This window comes from Ambystoma mexicanum, chromosome 9 (genome assembly GCF_040938575.1).
Source record: "Ambystoma mexicanum isolate Mex_15411 chromosome 9, UKY_AmexF1_1, whole genome shotgun sequence".
Lineage (NCBI taxonomy): Eukaryota > Metazoa > Chordata > Amphibia > Caudata > Ambystomatidae > Ambystoma > Ambystoma mexicanum.
This window is the reverse complement of record NC_090931.1, coordinates 1,426,829,151-1,426,846,157: the sequence shown is the minus strand read 5'-3', so window position 1 is coordinate 1,426,846,157 and position 17,007 is coordinate 1,426,829,151. Positions and strand designations below refer to the sequence as shown.

At 47.6% G+C, this 17,007-nt stretch overlaps 1 protein-coding gene across 1 annotated transcript in view; it reads right to left on the bottom strand.

Moving 5' to 3' along the window:
* Positions 1 to 17,007, bottom strand: part of LOC138489172 (probable hydrolase PNKD) — a 371,993-nt gene that overhangs the window by 28,597 nt on the left and 326,389 nt on the right. Inside the window, exon 6 of the mRNA XM_069616830.1 lies at positions 11,988 to 12,151. Coding sequence (XP_069472931.1) covers positions 11,988 to 12,151 — 164 coding nt within the window. The remainder of the gene's footprint in view (positions 1 to 11,987; positions 12,152 to 17,007) is intronic.

Here is a 17,007-nt window from a genome sequence, read left to right as displayed (position 1 = left end):
AGACATAGACCGTTTGTGGCCATCCATGCTTGGATGGTTGCGTATATATTCTGGAGGGTGGCTGCGTCCTGGTGGTAGAGTCCTGTGAGCGGGAGGAGTACTTGGGTATCGTCAGCGTAGTTGGTGTATGTGATCCCAAGTGCGTCCAGTTTATCAAAGAGAGGTTTGGTAAAAAGATTATAGAGGGTAGGAGCCGTACATGAGCCCTGTGGGACTCCATACCTGATGGTGGTAGGCTCTGCGTTGGCTGTATTGGAAAACACTTTCATCACTCTACCTTCGAGGAAGGAGGTGATCCAATTTGTGGCTTGTTTAGAGAAATGTGCGGCCTGTGTGAGATGGTTGGTGAGGATGGCGTGGTCGACTAGATCAAATACTTTACGTCTCTAGGATAAGATTACTTTGAATATAACACAAATTAGGAGGACCCTGCAAAAGGACTCCCTAGAGGGGCATAAACTGACAAGCTTGGGTCAGAGGTAGAGTGGACACCATAGACACCTCTTCACACACTCCAGTCACTCTGGAGTGACTTCTCGGTTCAAGGCACGTTAAAATGTTTTATCACACAGTACCTTAGCTTAGAAGAAATTAAACTTAGCTGGATTCTCCACTGTGCAGTAGTGAAGGACCCGGTCTCCTGATTCCTCGGTCTGGTGATGAAAGTAAGGACTCTGAATGGGATATCTCACCAGCAGTCTTGAGTGAGGACCCTTGGCGTGGATTTCTTCAGTCTCCTTGGTCGGTCTGTGGTTTTGGCATCTTGATCTCAGCCCCAACAAAGGACAGTATTCGCCCAGTCAATCTTCTTTGAGTCTGAAATCCTGCACTCTGGTGAGGGCACTTAAGATGAGTCAGATCGTGCCTCTGGAGGTCCAACTGGAGCTCAAAGTTCTGGATGGATACGGCCTCGGAAAGACGCTGCACTGCAAATGTGTCGGAAGTCTCCTGGTATTTGTGGCCTGCAGCTCTGGAAAGGCACAGCACCTCGGGAGAATTTGTAGTTCTTCCCTTTGGCTGGTGGGACCAACGAGCCCCGAGACAGTCGTCCTCCTCGGAGACCCTCTGTCGATTAGAAAACATGGTCAGGACAGCAGTGGTCACTTCACAGTGATTTAAAGGGTCTTGCAGGAGTCGCTGGTCGTCTTCAGCTTTGGTTCTTCAGTTCCAGTGGTCAACTTGCCTTTCACCTCAGGAACTTCACCTTTTATACAGTTTTCCCCACACACTCCTCTGCAAACTCTCTCAGAATTTTACAGAAAGGGGAGGGTGGCTGTCCAATCAGGACAGGCTCCCCCCAATAGGAACTGGTTCGATTCCGGCACTCTGGCAGACAAAGGGCAGGGGAGTGTCTCCTCCCACACTTCCTGCCTGCCCAGACACACTGGAGCCTAGGCAGGGACATGGAAGGGTTCCCACCAAAGGAAAAATACACATACAGACCTCCCCCTCCCAGAATGGAAGAAGAAGGGCTAACAAAGAAGAACCACAATAGAAATGGTGGAAAAAGAAAGGAGCCACCATGTTAGAACATAGGTGACCCTACTGTGCACAACCAAGACTGATGCTTGGTCTGGTGGTAGCATGGGGAGGATCCCTCCACATCATGGGACCAAAAGGGGTTACGTGCTCATCACATGAAGCACTGGGATACTGCCCCTTTAATAGACTGCCGTATCAGGAAGGCAGGTCTGTGGAGGGAACCTGTCCATCCCAAACCCCGCATGGGTCAACCCCGTAAGGTAGACTGATCTATAATTAGGAGGCTTGCAAGTCAAACACTTAACGGTCTGGGGTGCTGGATTATGTGGGCTGCAGAGAATCATTGACTTACAGCTCATGGAACATGGGAGATGGCTACTCAGAGGTTTCCTCCTGCTCAGCAAACGTCTCCCACATACGATCGCTGTGACAATCCAAAATGGATTACAAAGGCCCATTTCAGGATTACAGAGAGGGTGGGGCCAAGGCATGTCTCACAGGACGAGAACTGCCCAAGCCCAGAGAACCACCAATATCCGATCTACCGCACACACCTGATCAAATAACAAGTGCCTGCCTGCTCCCCTGGATTTTCACTGGAAACTCGTTAAAGGACAAAGTTGTGCCACCCCCTTTTAACCAAGGAATGGTGCACGCAGCTTCTTAGTTGTGAGGAGCCAGCAATGAGATGCGGAAACAGAGCTCATAGTTTTGGCTATAAACAATTACTCAATAAATGGGAGTTGGAAAATGCCTTGCTGTCCCTATTCTAGGAGGTGTTTCCCTACCTCAGCCATAATTAAGGGTCTGTCTGATGTCAAGATGCCCAAAGCAAAAATGTTTTGTGTCTGAAATACTATTCAGACTCTCACATCATAAAAGTAACTCTTAAGGTGAAAAGGATGTCTTCAGCCTTGGAAGTGCACAAAGGTTCAAGTTCAAAAGGAAAGGCGCAACACCAACACAAAAGTTTCCAAACAGTTCTAGGGGATTTCTCCCTTCCCCAGGTTTTTCTTTTCAAGATATTGTAAACTCCTAAGGGTATGAGTCTTCCTGGGAATTCACTGATCAACATAAATAACTTGTATACAAAACAACTTGGCTGTTAGTCCCAATTCCACAGGATACCTGTGTACTCCCCTGCCAGGTCTCATCTCCACTTTAATGTAACCTTTTCTCACAGTCTTGGCTTTGCCTGGTGTCTTCTCCTACTAGGACGTCCTCATGTGATTGACTTTACACACTTGCCAACTTCCCTTTGCCGGATATACTCTCCTGACAGAGCTTTCTCGTGTGCTTCACTTGCTTCACTTGCACACGAGAAAGCTCTGGCAGGAGAGTATATCAGGCAAAGTCAAGTTGGCAAGTGTGTAAAGTAAATCACATGAGGACGTCCTAGGGGCTCTCTCATGCGTTTCACTTGATAGACTTGTATATATCTGCATTCCTTCCATTATTTACTCTTTTAAAATACTGGGTCTCATATTCCCTTTTATGTGCTTCCTTGATCTATATTTGTCATTGGTAAGGTTGCCAAAGTGTCCCAGTGTCCCAGCTTCCCTAATGAGGACTCACTGGCTTTCTGTGGCATCTTTGGTTCATTGTTTATTGTTTATTTGTATAGTGCCTATACACATGTGTTTCAAAGCGCTTCAAGGCAAGGGAGGGAGCAAGGGAAACTACAAAAACATTCTTACAAAGCCTTAAGAATGTGAAATTAACTATCGACATTTCAGATAAAGAAAGAACATTGACAATGATTAAGGAGGGTAGGGAGGGGGAGGAAGGAGATGAGACAGACAAGCCACTATCGTACTATGCTGGACGACATTTCTGATAGAGTAAGAGCATAGAATATAGTGGAAGGGAGGGGTGGAGGGGAGAGAGGGAAACAACAGGGAGAGGAAGAGAAGACTAAAAAGCAGTGAGTGTGGAGAAAGAAGAAGAGGCAATGCCGGCGAAATACAGTGTTATAGAGCACAAACAAGAAAGAGAAGAAGAGGTCAATACCGAACACATAATGTTACAAGAGAAGAGCAAATGCAAGCCAGGATTCAAGACATAGATGGGCACAACATGATTCAGGGCCACCATGATTACGTGATGCTTAAGGAAGTCCAGCATGAGAACAACAAGATTTCAGATGGTGAATCAACATTAGTCACATGAGTCCAAAAGTCAAATCAAAGCATCAACAACAAGCCGGTGATGGTATCACTGATGTGTCAATCAAATTCCCACAATGGGCAGGGAGGGAATGTTGATGCAAAGGGGGAAAGCAGGAGAGGGAAACCTTGGGAGGAAGGACAGCAAGATGCAGGATTCAGGCATACAAGTAATACATGCATACAACAGGGGGGGCTAGCTTAATACAAGAGCCAGGCAGCATTAAGGTAGCTGACAGGGAGCAGACAGGGGCCTTAGTCGTGGGTCTTCGTTGTAAAGGGCCAGCTCCCGCCTCCCGGTTGCTGTAATTGGATTAAACATGGTAAGGTTGCCCAAGCGCCCCGGTGTCCTAGCTACCCTCCCGAGGACTCACCTGCTTTCTGTGGTGTCCCTCGGTTCTCCCACAGTGAACGTGAAGTGGCACTTCAGCATCCAGACTCCACTTTGCAGGCTCACCGACTTTGCTCGTCAGTTCCTGCGTCCTTCGCGGCTCCTGCCTGCCGTGTGCTTCTAAGTGTTCCGGCGGCGTGAATACTGCTCTCCGGTTCCTGCAAACACCAGGAAATCTTCCCTTCTCTTCCTCCTGCGGCTTCTACATGGTGGACCAGTTCTTGTAGTCTTCTTTCTCTGGCCTTCCCCTTGAGCTGGTAGACTCCACGGTCTTCCTTGCAGCACAGCTTCCTTGCAGCACAGTAGTCCCTCGATCAGCACAGAGGACGAGGCTTCACCAAACAGCGTCTCTCACCAGTGAGCTGGTTAGCATTTTTAAATGTCCCAGCACCTATCATGTGCTCGAAACACTAGAACGCATCTTGTGCTTCTGGCCTTGACTAATAATTATTAGGTTCAGCTTTCTCGTCGTAATATTTTCACATACACGGAAATGGTAGTTCTTGGTAACTTATCTATAGAACATTTGAAGGTATTCTCAGCCGCTTCCATGGGGGAAATCGAAGGGAGCCATGACAATATGCCATTAATGCATGGGGAATGGAAGGGGTATCCCTAAAAGGAAAAGGGGGGGTACCATGTCTGATCCGATGATGCTGTATCACCCCTCTGAGGGTCACCTCCCCCCATGTGGTCCTCTTCCATATAGCTACTACTACTACAAACCTCTCTCTTCAATACCATTGACACAACCTAAACAATTATAAAAAGACAAACAGGAAAGACACAGAACAGGATGACAGAAACTAGTATGAGAAAGGCAACACCAGAACCGACCAAGGAAACCCCCACATTAACGAGAGACCAGAAAAATCTCATACGACACAGACTGCCACTGCGAGGACAAGTTTAAAACCCGATGCCAATCCCACCAAATTAATTGAGACTGAACCGCAAACTCATGCTTACCATGGTAACAGACAGATCGAACCGAGATGGGCAGGACCAAACTCTAACATGGTCTATGATTATGGGTGGGCAACTAGTGGGAAGGCCTCAGGGGTGTCGACAGGTCACAGATCTAGATGAAGAGCTGGAAATGCTTGCGCACCCCACCTTGAAAAATACAAGCCTAGCGCCTTGCTCCCAAACAGCCAGGCCAAGTCTACCAACCCACTAACAATTTCACCCGTCTGCATACACCTCTCAAACTCTAAACTAATACAACCAAAACCTATAAGCACAACAACCTGCACAAACTTCACTACACAGCAACAACAAAACAAACCACACATACTCACACCAGCACATGACGTCTGCTGACCAGAAAACACCCCAAGCCCAAGCCAACGGTGTTAACCGGGCTGCGGCTGTCAACAGGACATCACTGCTCCCTTGCACTTTTCCCACTTATCCCCACTTACTCTCCCCCGCAAACCCGTGCCCTCTTTATTTCAGATCCACCAGAGCGCCAGGGGACCACTCCGGTGGTGATAATGTTAAAGGATATTTATACCGCGCACTAACATAGCCTTGTTTGTACTTGGTCTCCATTACACATCTTTGCCCTTGGTGGTCTGTTAGTATAGCATCATTTAGATGTGGCTTTCTGGCTTGCATCTGGCATTTGGAAGTGGAGTGGAGTTTGCACTGTGGTTAAATTATGCCAATTCATCAGCTCCACATCTTCCCCCGCTCGCACCAGGAAATTCACCCTCATGGATAGGCCATGCACATGTGGCTCTTGTAGGGTGGTTTATACTTCCTTATTTCATATTCGCTTTCTGCCACTGTGGAGCCATGCACTGAACGTTTTACACAGCTGATCCTTGGCTCGGTCACTTTGAAAGTTGACTTGGCATTCCCAGAATATATAAAACTGGGATTAGCAGAAGACATCTCGGGCCAAACCATGCTTTAACAAAGTCTGGTACGACATTATTACATCACCAGGCTTTTTCGCAGAGTTGTTTGCTGAAAATGTTCAGCTGAAAAAACTTAAAAAAAATATGGGGTTGGGCGTGGGGGAGGGGGAGGGCGTGGGTAAGGTGACAGAAGGGAGGGATGGGGAATAGAGACTAGATAATAGCAAAAGAGGCTTGGTGGGTGGAACCCCCCCAAATATTAAAAAGACATTTCGATGAGCTTTTTCAGCAAAAATCTCAGCGGAATAAAACCAGCCGATGTAAGAACATAGAACCCTAATTCGAGTTCTCATCCACTGCCTGCCATTACATTTCTACAATAATTCCATCTACCACAATCCCATTTTAAGTTCCTATTTTGTTTTCTCTGTGCATCCTTTTCTTATTCCGTCTTCCCCCCTGCCCTCGCTTTTTATGATGTTTTCCTTTCTGGGTGGGAGCACAATATGCTGTTTTCTCGGACAAGGTACCAGTGCTGTAACACCATTATGGTAGTGATTAGCACAGCCTGAAAGCTTCATTACGTAATACCCAATAACAATTGAAATAACACTTTTCCTGGGAGTGGCCCACGACACAAAACGGAGAGTGGCGTGGGTGTTTGAAGAAGGGGAGACCAGCCATTTGGAGGCATTTGGAAGAGCGACTGGGAACCAGAAAGGAAAGGAGTAACTTCAAAAACTGGAGGACCAAAGAAGTGGGATGAACGTTATACAAGGGGAAGCAGTAGGACATCGGAAATTGGCGGAGGAGAGTCAAAAAGGGATGAGTAAGGAGAAGATTAAGATGAGAGGGGGAAGAAAAAAGGAACTCCAGAAGAAGAACTGAGAATGAAAAGGAGAAAAAAGACAGGAGGAGCATATTAAGCTTGACCAGATAGATGGGTGGTGGCGAGGGTCATAGTTGAAAGTCATTGAAAGGGGAGTGAAAACTGCAATTGGTCTCAAACCCATAGAGGGATTCCAACCCAGGCAGGAGAGCTTCCTGTGGTACTCAAGACACCTACAGGTGTTGCTATGTTCTGTTTGCGAAATTCATCCATTTTGCAAGCCCCATTGTATGGGCCTAATGTGACAAATTCCGGGGCACCAGTGGTTTCTAAAGTCATCAGTCAGCCCCACACCTCTAATACACCAGAAGGGATCTGAACAGATTGAAAACACAAGTAAATTATAAGACCACCTTGTCCAATTTTTGGTAACATGGACGGAACGGCAGGCTCATCACCGCAAGGTCGTGGATCGTTGGTTAGTTGCACCACAGCGAAATACAATTATTACCTAATGATAAAAGGGACTGTCCAGTCAAGGTTGTATACTAATATCTACTTTATTATTCCTACAACAGACAGTAGCACACTACAATTACAACCGCACTGTAAAGGAATACAGAGGACAGACGTTTCACCAAGGAAAGGGATGCACTCTTGTTACTGACAGTAGTTGGTAAAGCAATCAGTCTTACTGTTCAAGGTTATTTTGGTTCCAGCACCAATGGGGCACAGGGTCTCAACTATTTCTAGGGGCTTTCGGACCACAATGTACCCAGTGTTGCAGAGGTTCTTGGTGCTCGACAGCGTTGAGGTGGTTCCAGGGCGCTTTGCAGCCCGTGAGATGGAGTTTAGTGGCGGGAGACGGGTGCGGGTACCAAGCGGCAGGCAGTTTAGCAAGCGAGGCTGGACGGACGTCTTCAGGCTGTCCAGCTCGGGGCCAAGAATCGTTGTCTTGGTGCTGGTTGGCGGATCTGGAATGTTTGTTGATGCGTCTTAGGTGGCTCTGGTGACTGCAGCATGACAACAGTCAGCAGTGCAGCCGGATGCAGTTTGAGGACTTGACTGTCTCGAAATTGTCCTTAAAAAGATGGACGCTGGATGATGCTTGTGTGGCACTCCTAGCTTCTTCGCAGGGCTTGTGTCCTTTCAAGGTGGATAGCCCAAAGCTCAAGAGGGTGTTAGCATGCAACGGCCTTGTTCTTTGTCTAGAGACTCTCTGGCACTTCCCACCTAGGAAGCTTGCTGTCAGAACCTAGCAGGGCGCGCTGTCTGCTGGCTGGGTACCGGTTCTGGAGCTGCTGGATGGGTCCTCTGAATCTGGTATCTCCCTCTGTTTCCTGGGAAATGTTTAGGGGAGGGATCTTGCTTCCGTCTTGGAGCTCCTGGCCTTCCTTCACTGGTGGAAGATGTAAGGTAGACTGTACCTTGAGCTTGGGTCCAAATGAGTCCTTCTTACTCCTTGCAAATTCTTCAGATAATCTGATCAATGAGGGACTCGGCCCACTTTTAAAGCCAAACGGGGCACAGGGATTGGTGCAGGCCAAGCCTAACTTAAGTGAGCCAATCCTGGGTCTCCACCAACAATCTTCAGTGATGCTTCAAGTCAAAACCAGGGATCTTGGCAAGAGACAGGGGAGGGATGACCACATATACCTCTAAGTCCCATCCATCTTCCGGTCTGCTGTACATCAGTGTCTTCCTAATTGACCAAGCCCTGTGCAGGGCTTGATCAAACCATGGTACTCCTTTGAAGTAGGGGGTTTCAGGCACACTTTTGTCTCCTAGAATACATGTACTTCCCTGCTCTGAAAGGAGTGATTCCAGACAGGATATTCACTGCCCTTTCATACCAAGGAGAGGTGTTAGTACCAGGTTGACACATGCATTGCAAAGAGGTGTTGGCGTCTTGTCTTCATTATCACTTCCTGCACCCAGGCCTTCCCTGCAGCCTGCTAATTTACATTCTTCAGTATTCGCGGTCACCAGCAAGGTTTGACAATGGATATGCAAATCCATGGGGCCTTGAAAATCTAAACAGGCTCCACACGGTCAAAGACCTTTGATGAACCCACGGCTGTCAGGTGTCAGCTACACAGGACAGGGCAGGGCGGCGCTGGTAAACTGTGTCCTCCCAGAGTCCAAGACTATTTTTCTGCTGTGCGGTGAGCATGGAAAATATGTGCGGGAATGGCCCCACATATTTTCTGATGTTCTTCCATCATTCATTCTTTTAAATAAACAAAACAAAAAACCATGCGTGCGCACTCTTCTCGTGCTGATGGTCGAATCCCTCACAAAATGTCACTAGGAGCCTTCGAAGAAGGACCAGGGGCACAAAACCACAATGTACCTTGTGCTTGTAGATGTTCTTGCTGATTGACAGCGTAGAGTCAGATTCAGGGTGCTTTGCAGCTTGTGCTATAGAGTTCAAGACGGGATAGCTGCAGGTATCAAGCGGCAGGTAGTTCGGTGAGCGAGGCTGGACAGACGGCTGCAGGCTGGCCTACATGGTGGCTCGTGGTCAGAAATCATTGTCTCAGGGCTGGTTGGTGGGTCTGAAGCACTGTCGAGGCATCTCAGACGACGTTAGCGACTGCCACGTGACAACAATCAGCGGTGTAGTCAGTTGCTGCTCAAGGCGCTCAAATGTCTTGAAAATGTCCTTTAAGGTTGACGCTGGTTGATACTAGCTTCTTTGCTGGGCTCCTGTCGTCCTTTAAAGCCGACGCCCAAAACTGAGGAGAGTGTTGCAGACAACAGCCTTGTCCTTGGTTTGGTTCAGAGACTCTCTGCCACTTCCCACCCAGGAAGCTTGCTTGCAGAGCCTAGCAGGGCACTCTGTGTGCTGGCTGGGTACTGGTTCTGGAGCTGCTGGAAGGTCCTCTGGATTCAGTATCTCCCTCTGTTCCCTGTGGGATGTTCAGGGGAGGGGTCTTGCTTCCCTTTTGGAAATCCTGGCCTTCCTTCACTGGCGGAAGCTGTAAGGCAGACTATAATTTCAGCCTGGGTCCAAATGAGTTATTCTTGTTACTCCTTGCAAAGTCTTCAGATGATCTTCCCAAAAGAGGGGCTCAGCCCTCCTTTAAAGCCATATGGGCCACAGTGATTGGTGTAGGTTAAGCCTATGTTCTCGAACCAATCCTGGGTCCCCACCAACAATCTTCTGTATGCATGAGGTCATAACCAGAGTGCTTTGCAAACAGAAAAGGTAAAGGGGTGAAAACATGCAATACAAAGTACCACCCATCTTCCTGTCTGTTGTGGATCAAAGGGTCTCTCTGGTTAATTGAGCTCTCTGTTGTTCCTGATTCAAGTGGCAGGCCTCCATTGAAGCTGTGGTGAGAACAGGCTTTTTGTCTCCATCAAAACACATACTCCTACCCTCGTAATGGGCCCCGCTTTGTGGATTGCCTAGTGTAAACGCATGTACCAGACATGACAGCTCACTGTCATTGATACTTTAGGGAGGAAGCTGGCTTCAGGTTGACACAGTGCAAACGAAAGGGGTTTTGGGGTTTTCCTGTCCTTTGTTAGTCCTGCGACCAGGCCTCCCGTGGGCCTGTTTGAATTAACTCTGATTAATATGCGAGGCTGCCACCAGCAGCTAACAAACTAAAGGGCGGATCCATGGAGCCTTTGTTAATTAGGCTGGCCCTGGCAGGTGGAAGGTTTTACCTTGCACCATCCGAGATGTCTTTTTTGTACTCTTGGCTGTCATATTCCAACTAAATATGACAGGGGGGATGGTGCCTGTAGGCTGGGTTCTCCCACAGTACACTGGTCTATCTGTAGGTTGTGCGATGAGCATAGGAAAATGTGTGCGCATTAGCCCCACACATTTTCCATAGGTTGATGTACCATCATTCAATTTCATTACAAAGGTTTAAAAAGCCCAGGGGAGCGCACACCCACCGTGCGGATGATCGAAATCCTCGCACCTATCACGCATGTAACAGGGGTTGTGAAATGGATTGAATTTTCACTTCATGTTTGCCCCAGCCGCCTCTCTGGGGGACAACCCCAGAACCCACCGCCATTTCCCCCACCAAACATCAACCACCCTTCACTCCCCAACACCCTCCTCACATTATCTGGTAGACACATCCCCAGAACATCAGACCCTCCCCTGCTCCCCTCTTGTCCCATATCTGCTACCCTTTCCCACCTCTCTCCCTCCCGACTTACCTCTCCTCCACCTCTGCTTGCCAGCCTGTCCTGTCCCTGTTCGGTCTCCATGCACTCCACAAAAGATGTATAGAACTGGATAATGTCTGAAACATCCTCTGGGCAATACATGGTGCACAGCTGCACTTAAATATACTACCAAGAAAGCAGGAAAGCCAAGAAAGACATACAGTGTTTGGATGCCCCCCCCGAGAGCCCAAGGGAATTGTGGGAGAGAATGTTCAAGCTTAAATTGGTGTTGCAGCCAATCGGCCTACCAACGTCCCACATCTGGTCTCAAGTTTGAAATCATGGGGAGGGAGCTGGGTTTGATAAGGTCCTGGAAGGTTATTAGCTTTTTATCTTTGTTCTGGATGAAGAACTGAGGAATTCAAACAAAGTACAGGAAAGGGAAACTGTGTCCCTTAGGGAACCACCGGTGTGCAGTCTTTCCATCGCAAAGGTTTCCAACGAACCTTTTCCATCAAATGTATATATGTGTGGGGTAAAGGGTTAATTTTGTTTGGGTGGGTTTTTAAGGGTAACAAACCGGGTCTTGGGGGTGGGGACCCCCCACCCCACAAACAAATACAAAAAAAATGTATTTGATGGAAACATTTTCATTGGAAAGTTTTCGATGCATTTTACTTTCGTTGGAACGTTTTCGATGCAAAGACTTGTAACCAGAACCACTGTACTTTTCGGTTTTATCTTTACCTTCGTATTTGATACAATTTGAAGTCTGGAATAAACAATTTAGGAGGAGTCTACAGTCTGGCTGTTCGTTGACCCGCCCTGTACACTTCGGCACAGCACCCATCCCATCGAGACAAGGACTTCCAAACATTTGAGACAAAATAAGTAGTTCTGAACCGAACCCCCGACTCTGGCTAGAGCTTTGCTGTTGGTGCTCAATACATACTCTACCTTTAATACTTTGATCTGGATAGAAAGCCTTTTATTCATGAACATAGAGGGAGTATCAGGGGTGGCTTGGAGATTCCAGTTCGCAACAATTCATGGGAACACAAATGGAGGACTGCAGACTGAACCTTTTATCGGCACTCAGAGTAACAGGCCGTGCTCACCACATCCAGAGAGGAAGAGGAGGTCTCCAGAGAAGAGGCAGGAGGGGGCATCTCCAGACTTCCCATCCAAGACGTAGACCATGTGGCCCACGGTGTGACCCGGGGTGAAGAAGGCCTGGAACTGCAGCCGTCCTATCGTGATGCGGTCTCCATCTGTGAGCGGACTGCAAGAGGAGCAGAGACCATGATTATTAAGGTGTGGACGGTTCAGAATGCTAATCACAGACTCATTACATCATGCTCACTGACCAACATTTTCAGCAACTTAACTTAAAAGTAGCCATGCAACCAAGAAACATTCTGGGCAATAAAGCAAGGTCACCACATCACCCTTCCAACAAAACAAAACAAAACACCTCTTGTACCATTACTACAGTAAATAGGCCACCCATTGCTGGTGGATGAAGGAATTGGAACTGCACCTATTTTAGGTCATATTAGGACACTGATTACAATACACGTCTCACCCTGGAAGATGCTGTGTGCCACGTGGGAGGATGTTGGCAGAGATGACAAAATACGAACAAGGTCTATTTGCTCGGTTGGGATAGGTGGTCTTGCAGAACTTTCATTTGGTGCGTGTCCGATTGGCCAGTCACTCTTCCATGGTACTGGCCACATAGGTGACTGCGATCAACAGACAAGACTCTCACCTTTTAAAGTTCTTTATTTGGAACAAGTACAGATAACAAAATAACAAACAGGGAAAGACAAAGGGTAACTCAGAGTTGTTAGACGCTCCAGTGAACTCTACCTGACATACCAGGAAAGCCAGACCTCATAATCGCCATTGGAGGGCGCGTGGCACTATAGCTTCCTTCCACAGTAAAGATGGCCGCCAAAATAAAATCCAACCAAACAGTCTAACATTATCTGGAGGTTGGAGATTTTGCAGAGGTTCAACTACCCCAAGTGTTAATGGTGCACAAAGAAAAAGTCCCCAAAAAAGTCCCAGTCCTGGGTTTCAGAGTTGATGCAGCCTGTTGGTTTACGTGGCGGTCTGTTGCAGACCTCGCTGTGTGACCTACAGGAGGAACCAGTAGATGGGGTATCGTGCTCCTACTAGGATATCCATTTTGAGAGGACCTGGTCTTTTGGCGACTGGCCGAACCTCAGGAGGATTCTTTGGTCTACCTGTGCGTTCAATCTCCCAGACCTCTGTCTCCTGCCTTTATGGTCTCATGCTGGGCACCGCTCCTGTATCTCTCAGAGCCAGAGAGCCTTCCTGCTGGGTACCCATTCATATGTCCACCTCCATCACCTCCAACAACTGGGCCCACTGGAACCTGCCTGATCAGGATATCTCGGTCCTCCTACCATTTTCTGCTTCCCGGTTTCCTTTTTCCTACCACCCCAGTCACTTTCTCATCCCCAACCCTTCTTTGCACGGACTCTAAACTCTTCCAATTAACACTTTGTGGCAATTTCCAGTACCTTGATGGTCTTCCATCACCACGCCCTCTGGTTGTCAGGGCCATTGGATCAAAGAGTAACAGACTATATTTTAATAAACTAAGCACAAAGGATTTTTTTTAACTGATACATATTTAAAGGTTTTTGAAGAGTATTAACACTTTACAAAAGCATTTTGTATGGTTTTGTGACATTGTATGTATTGCAGAAGTTATGGATGCTGTATTCTTAAGATTGATACAGTCAACTTGTCTGAATAAACATTGATGATGCAAGTCCCTGCGCTTCAAGTCCACCATTCATTGGGGTCGAGTCCTCGCCACATCACAGAAATTAGCCTTTCACTTTATTGGGACAACTGAAGGGTCTGCCGACACTTGTTGCCTGCACCTGCGGATTCTGCTCAAGTCGCCAGCTGCTATAGCTGATCGCCCCATCATGCAGAAGGATGATCGACCACTGATATAGTTTCTCGTTCCTCTCCGACAGGGAGCAGAGAGTGGAACTGGAACCCTTCATCTCACCACCCAGAACGGTCAACTGCAGGGCACCCTAGGGTTTACCGCTGCTTCATACCATGTACGTGAAGCTACTGAGGCACCAGATCAGGAGGCATCACCTCCTTGTCCACTCGTAAGTGGACGCCAAGCAGTTATGGGACTTTGAGATGGCAAGTGAAAGCACACACACACACACCACACGCACACACTCTCTCTCTCTCTCCCCTCTCCCCCTCCCCCGCTTTACCCCTCCTCCTCCTCCTCCTCCTTTTTATGATCGCTGTGTGGACTTTCCTCAAAAATAATCAGTCTTGTGAGGGTAATTAATGTACAATAACTGCGGTTTTCAAGTTGTCAATAATTCAGGACTTTAAATTAAACTGAACTGCTGAAATTTCTTTTTAAAGTATCATCACCCGACCCTACTTTTACTCAATGCTGGAACAAACTTGGCAGAAAGTATACAGGAAACGAAGGCCTTTTATTTGATGCAGGGTCACTGTGGCGGTGAGTGAAACCGATAGCACTGCAGGAAGTGTGGTTCCTCACTTCATCATCACCAAGATGAGAGCGAAGGCCTGGCAGAACCTATGCACTTCGCGGCATCATGAAAGTGGAGCCGGTTTTAAAAATAGTTCAGTCTACTAATCTCTCCCCCACAAGGTATGGAAATAAGCCGCGAATTTTAGCAGAATTGTTATGTAGAGTTTAGGTGGGAGAGTCTTTGTTAATGCTAAGAGGGCTTCCATGGAAAGAATATCGCTGGTCCCAATTTCATTAAGGCCTCCGGTTCCACAGATGGCAACCCTGACTTAAACACTAAGCCAATGGTCGTCAAATTGTGGGGCTGGACCCCCCATATGGGGGCCCCAAAGATGTCCGGGGAAAGTAGGGAAGGAGATACGAGACTCAGTCAAAGGTGATTACGGTGAAAATAAACAATGTAAGAAGTTCTAGCTTGTGGTGGGCCAGGAAATAATATTTTTACTGAAAGGGTTGGGGGAACGTTTGAATACCACTGCACTAAGCCATAGCTGTTTAGATCTAGCATTGAGGGGCGGGAAGGAATATGGGGGCATAGAGGTCACCTCATTCTTCTTCCCCTGATGCAGCCCTGCACCGAACAAAGTGGAGCCTGTCCTGAAATGGTCTTTACAATCTCTGCTCTCCCTTCCTTGATATGATAGTTTATGATATGATAGTTTATTTATATAGCGCCTATACACAATGTGTTTCAAAGCGCTTCAAAGCAAGGGAGGCAACAAGGGAAAATACAATGACATTCTTACAGGCCATGAACAGTAAGGTTGTGAAATTAACTATTGTACTGGGCCTGACGACATTTCAGATAGTGCAAGAGCTAAGACATAGATGAGGAAGGGAGGGGGAGAGTGGGAAGGAAATGGAAACAGACAGGCGACTACCGTACTAGGCCTGAAGTCGTTTCTGGTAGTGCCAGAGAAAAACAAAAGGTGAGGGAGACGGGTGCAGAAAGGGAGGGGAGCAACAAAACAAGCGACTATCATAGTAGGCCTGGCAACATTCCTGGTAGAGCCTGAGGTGGAGGGAGGAAAGAAACAAGTAAGGGGAGGGGGAGGAGACAGACGAGGTTGCTATCATACTAGGTCCAGGTCCAATTGTCATGAAGTTGTCAGTCTGCCCGTTTCTCCATGACAGGAGAAACAAGGTACTGCTGCATTCCGGTTCTCAGGCCAAAGGGGTTAACTGGCAGCTAAGTCACCCTTCTGTTTGCTTGTGCTCTACTGCCCACCTCATATTAGCTATTGTAGGGGTCTGCAAACTTTGGCTCTCCCGATATTTTGCGGCTACAACTCCCATCAGCCCTAGGCAGCATGGTCAATGTTGAGGCATCATGGGAGTCATAGTCCAACAAATCTGCAGGGCCACACGTTGCAGATAACAGCCATATTACTTAATCAGGGAACCTGGCGCCACCCCCTCAACAGAGGTGGAGTGTTTTGTTTTCTCTTACAAGCAATGCAGGAAATGGGCTGGAACAAGATGGAGCAGCACTCCGGCAAGACTTGTCTTGCCGGAACACTGCCCTGTCCCCAGACCCAGGGGCTTGCCCACGGCACTCTAGTATCTGCTCTGAAGCCATGTTATCACACGGACGTGCAACCCACCCTTCAAAAAGCAGGCGGCTTTCAGAAGACTCTGCAGCGCTGCCATTCTATGAAAGCTGGTCTGCTCATTGAAGCACAGGTTGCTCGTGGGTGTGATAACTCTGCTTTGGAAAAGGATACTCCCAGCGAGATCTGTCCTGAAGCCGAGTTAACACATGTACAAGCAACCCACGATTCAACAAGCAGGCACTTTCAGTAGACTCGGTAAAGGAAACTGAATACAGAAAGAGCCAAAGCCTCACATACGTGTTGCAGCTTTCCAAGCTGGTATATATGTCCTGCAATGTACAGCCATTTATTTCTTAGTGTGAGTAGTATGACCAATCAAACCTGCAGAGCTAAACTTCCCTTATTTGCTCAAAAGTGTTTCTTCCTAAATCACTAGACGACCTGTTTAAAATGTAAAATGTCCCATAATGCACTTTGTTTTTATGCAATCGACAGGATTGTGTTCTATGAAGATCTACTGTATTGCATGACCTGGCCTGGCCCACGCCCCGTCCCCTCCTAAAGCATGAGGGGTACCAGCACTGCTTAAAAGGTGGACAAACTAATTCTGGCCACGTGGAGTTTAGCTGTTTAGCACCCTAACTGTGCCAGTGGATCCACAACTTCCGTTGACGAAAAAAATGGATCCTGCTTTGAGCAAAGGGGCTTTAGAAGCAAATGCACCTTTAACAATTAACTCTCATTCCTGCAGAGATTGGCACATGATCTCTAAATGGCTGCATTTGGTGTGTCCCTGGTGAAGGGGGGCACCAGCACCGTGATGTGAGCAAAGCCATGAACACAACATGGGTGATGGGCACAGTGGTGCATGCCCAGATCTGCAAATAAAAAAGAAAATGGCGCCAAGTTAGGAGGACACAGTCTGAAGATTGCTTGGCACAGGAGAGGACAGCGTTCCAGGGTGGTCCTTTCACAGATGGGCAGGCCTGTAGTTATGCTTTTCCTCTTGGA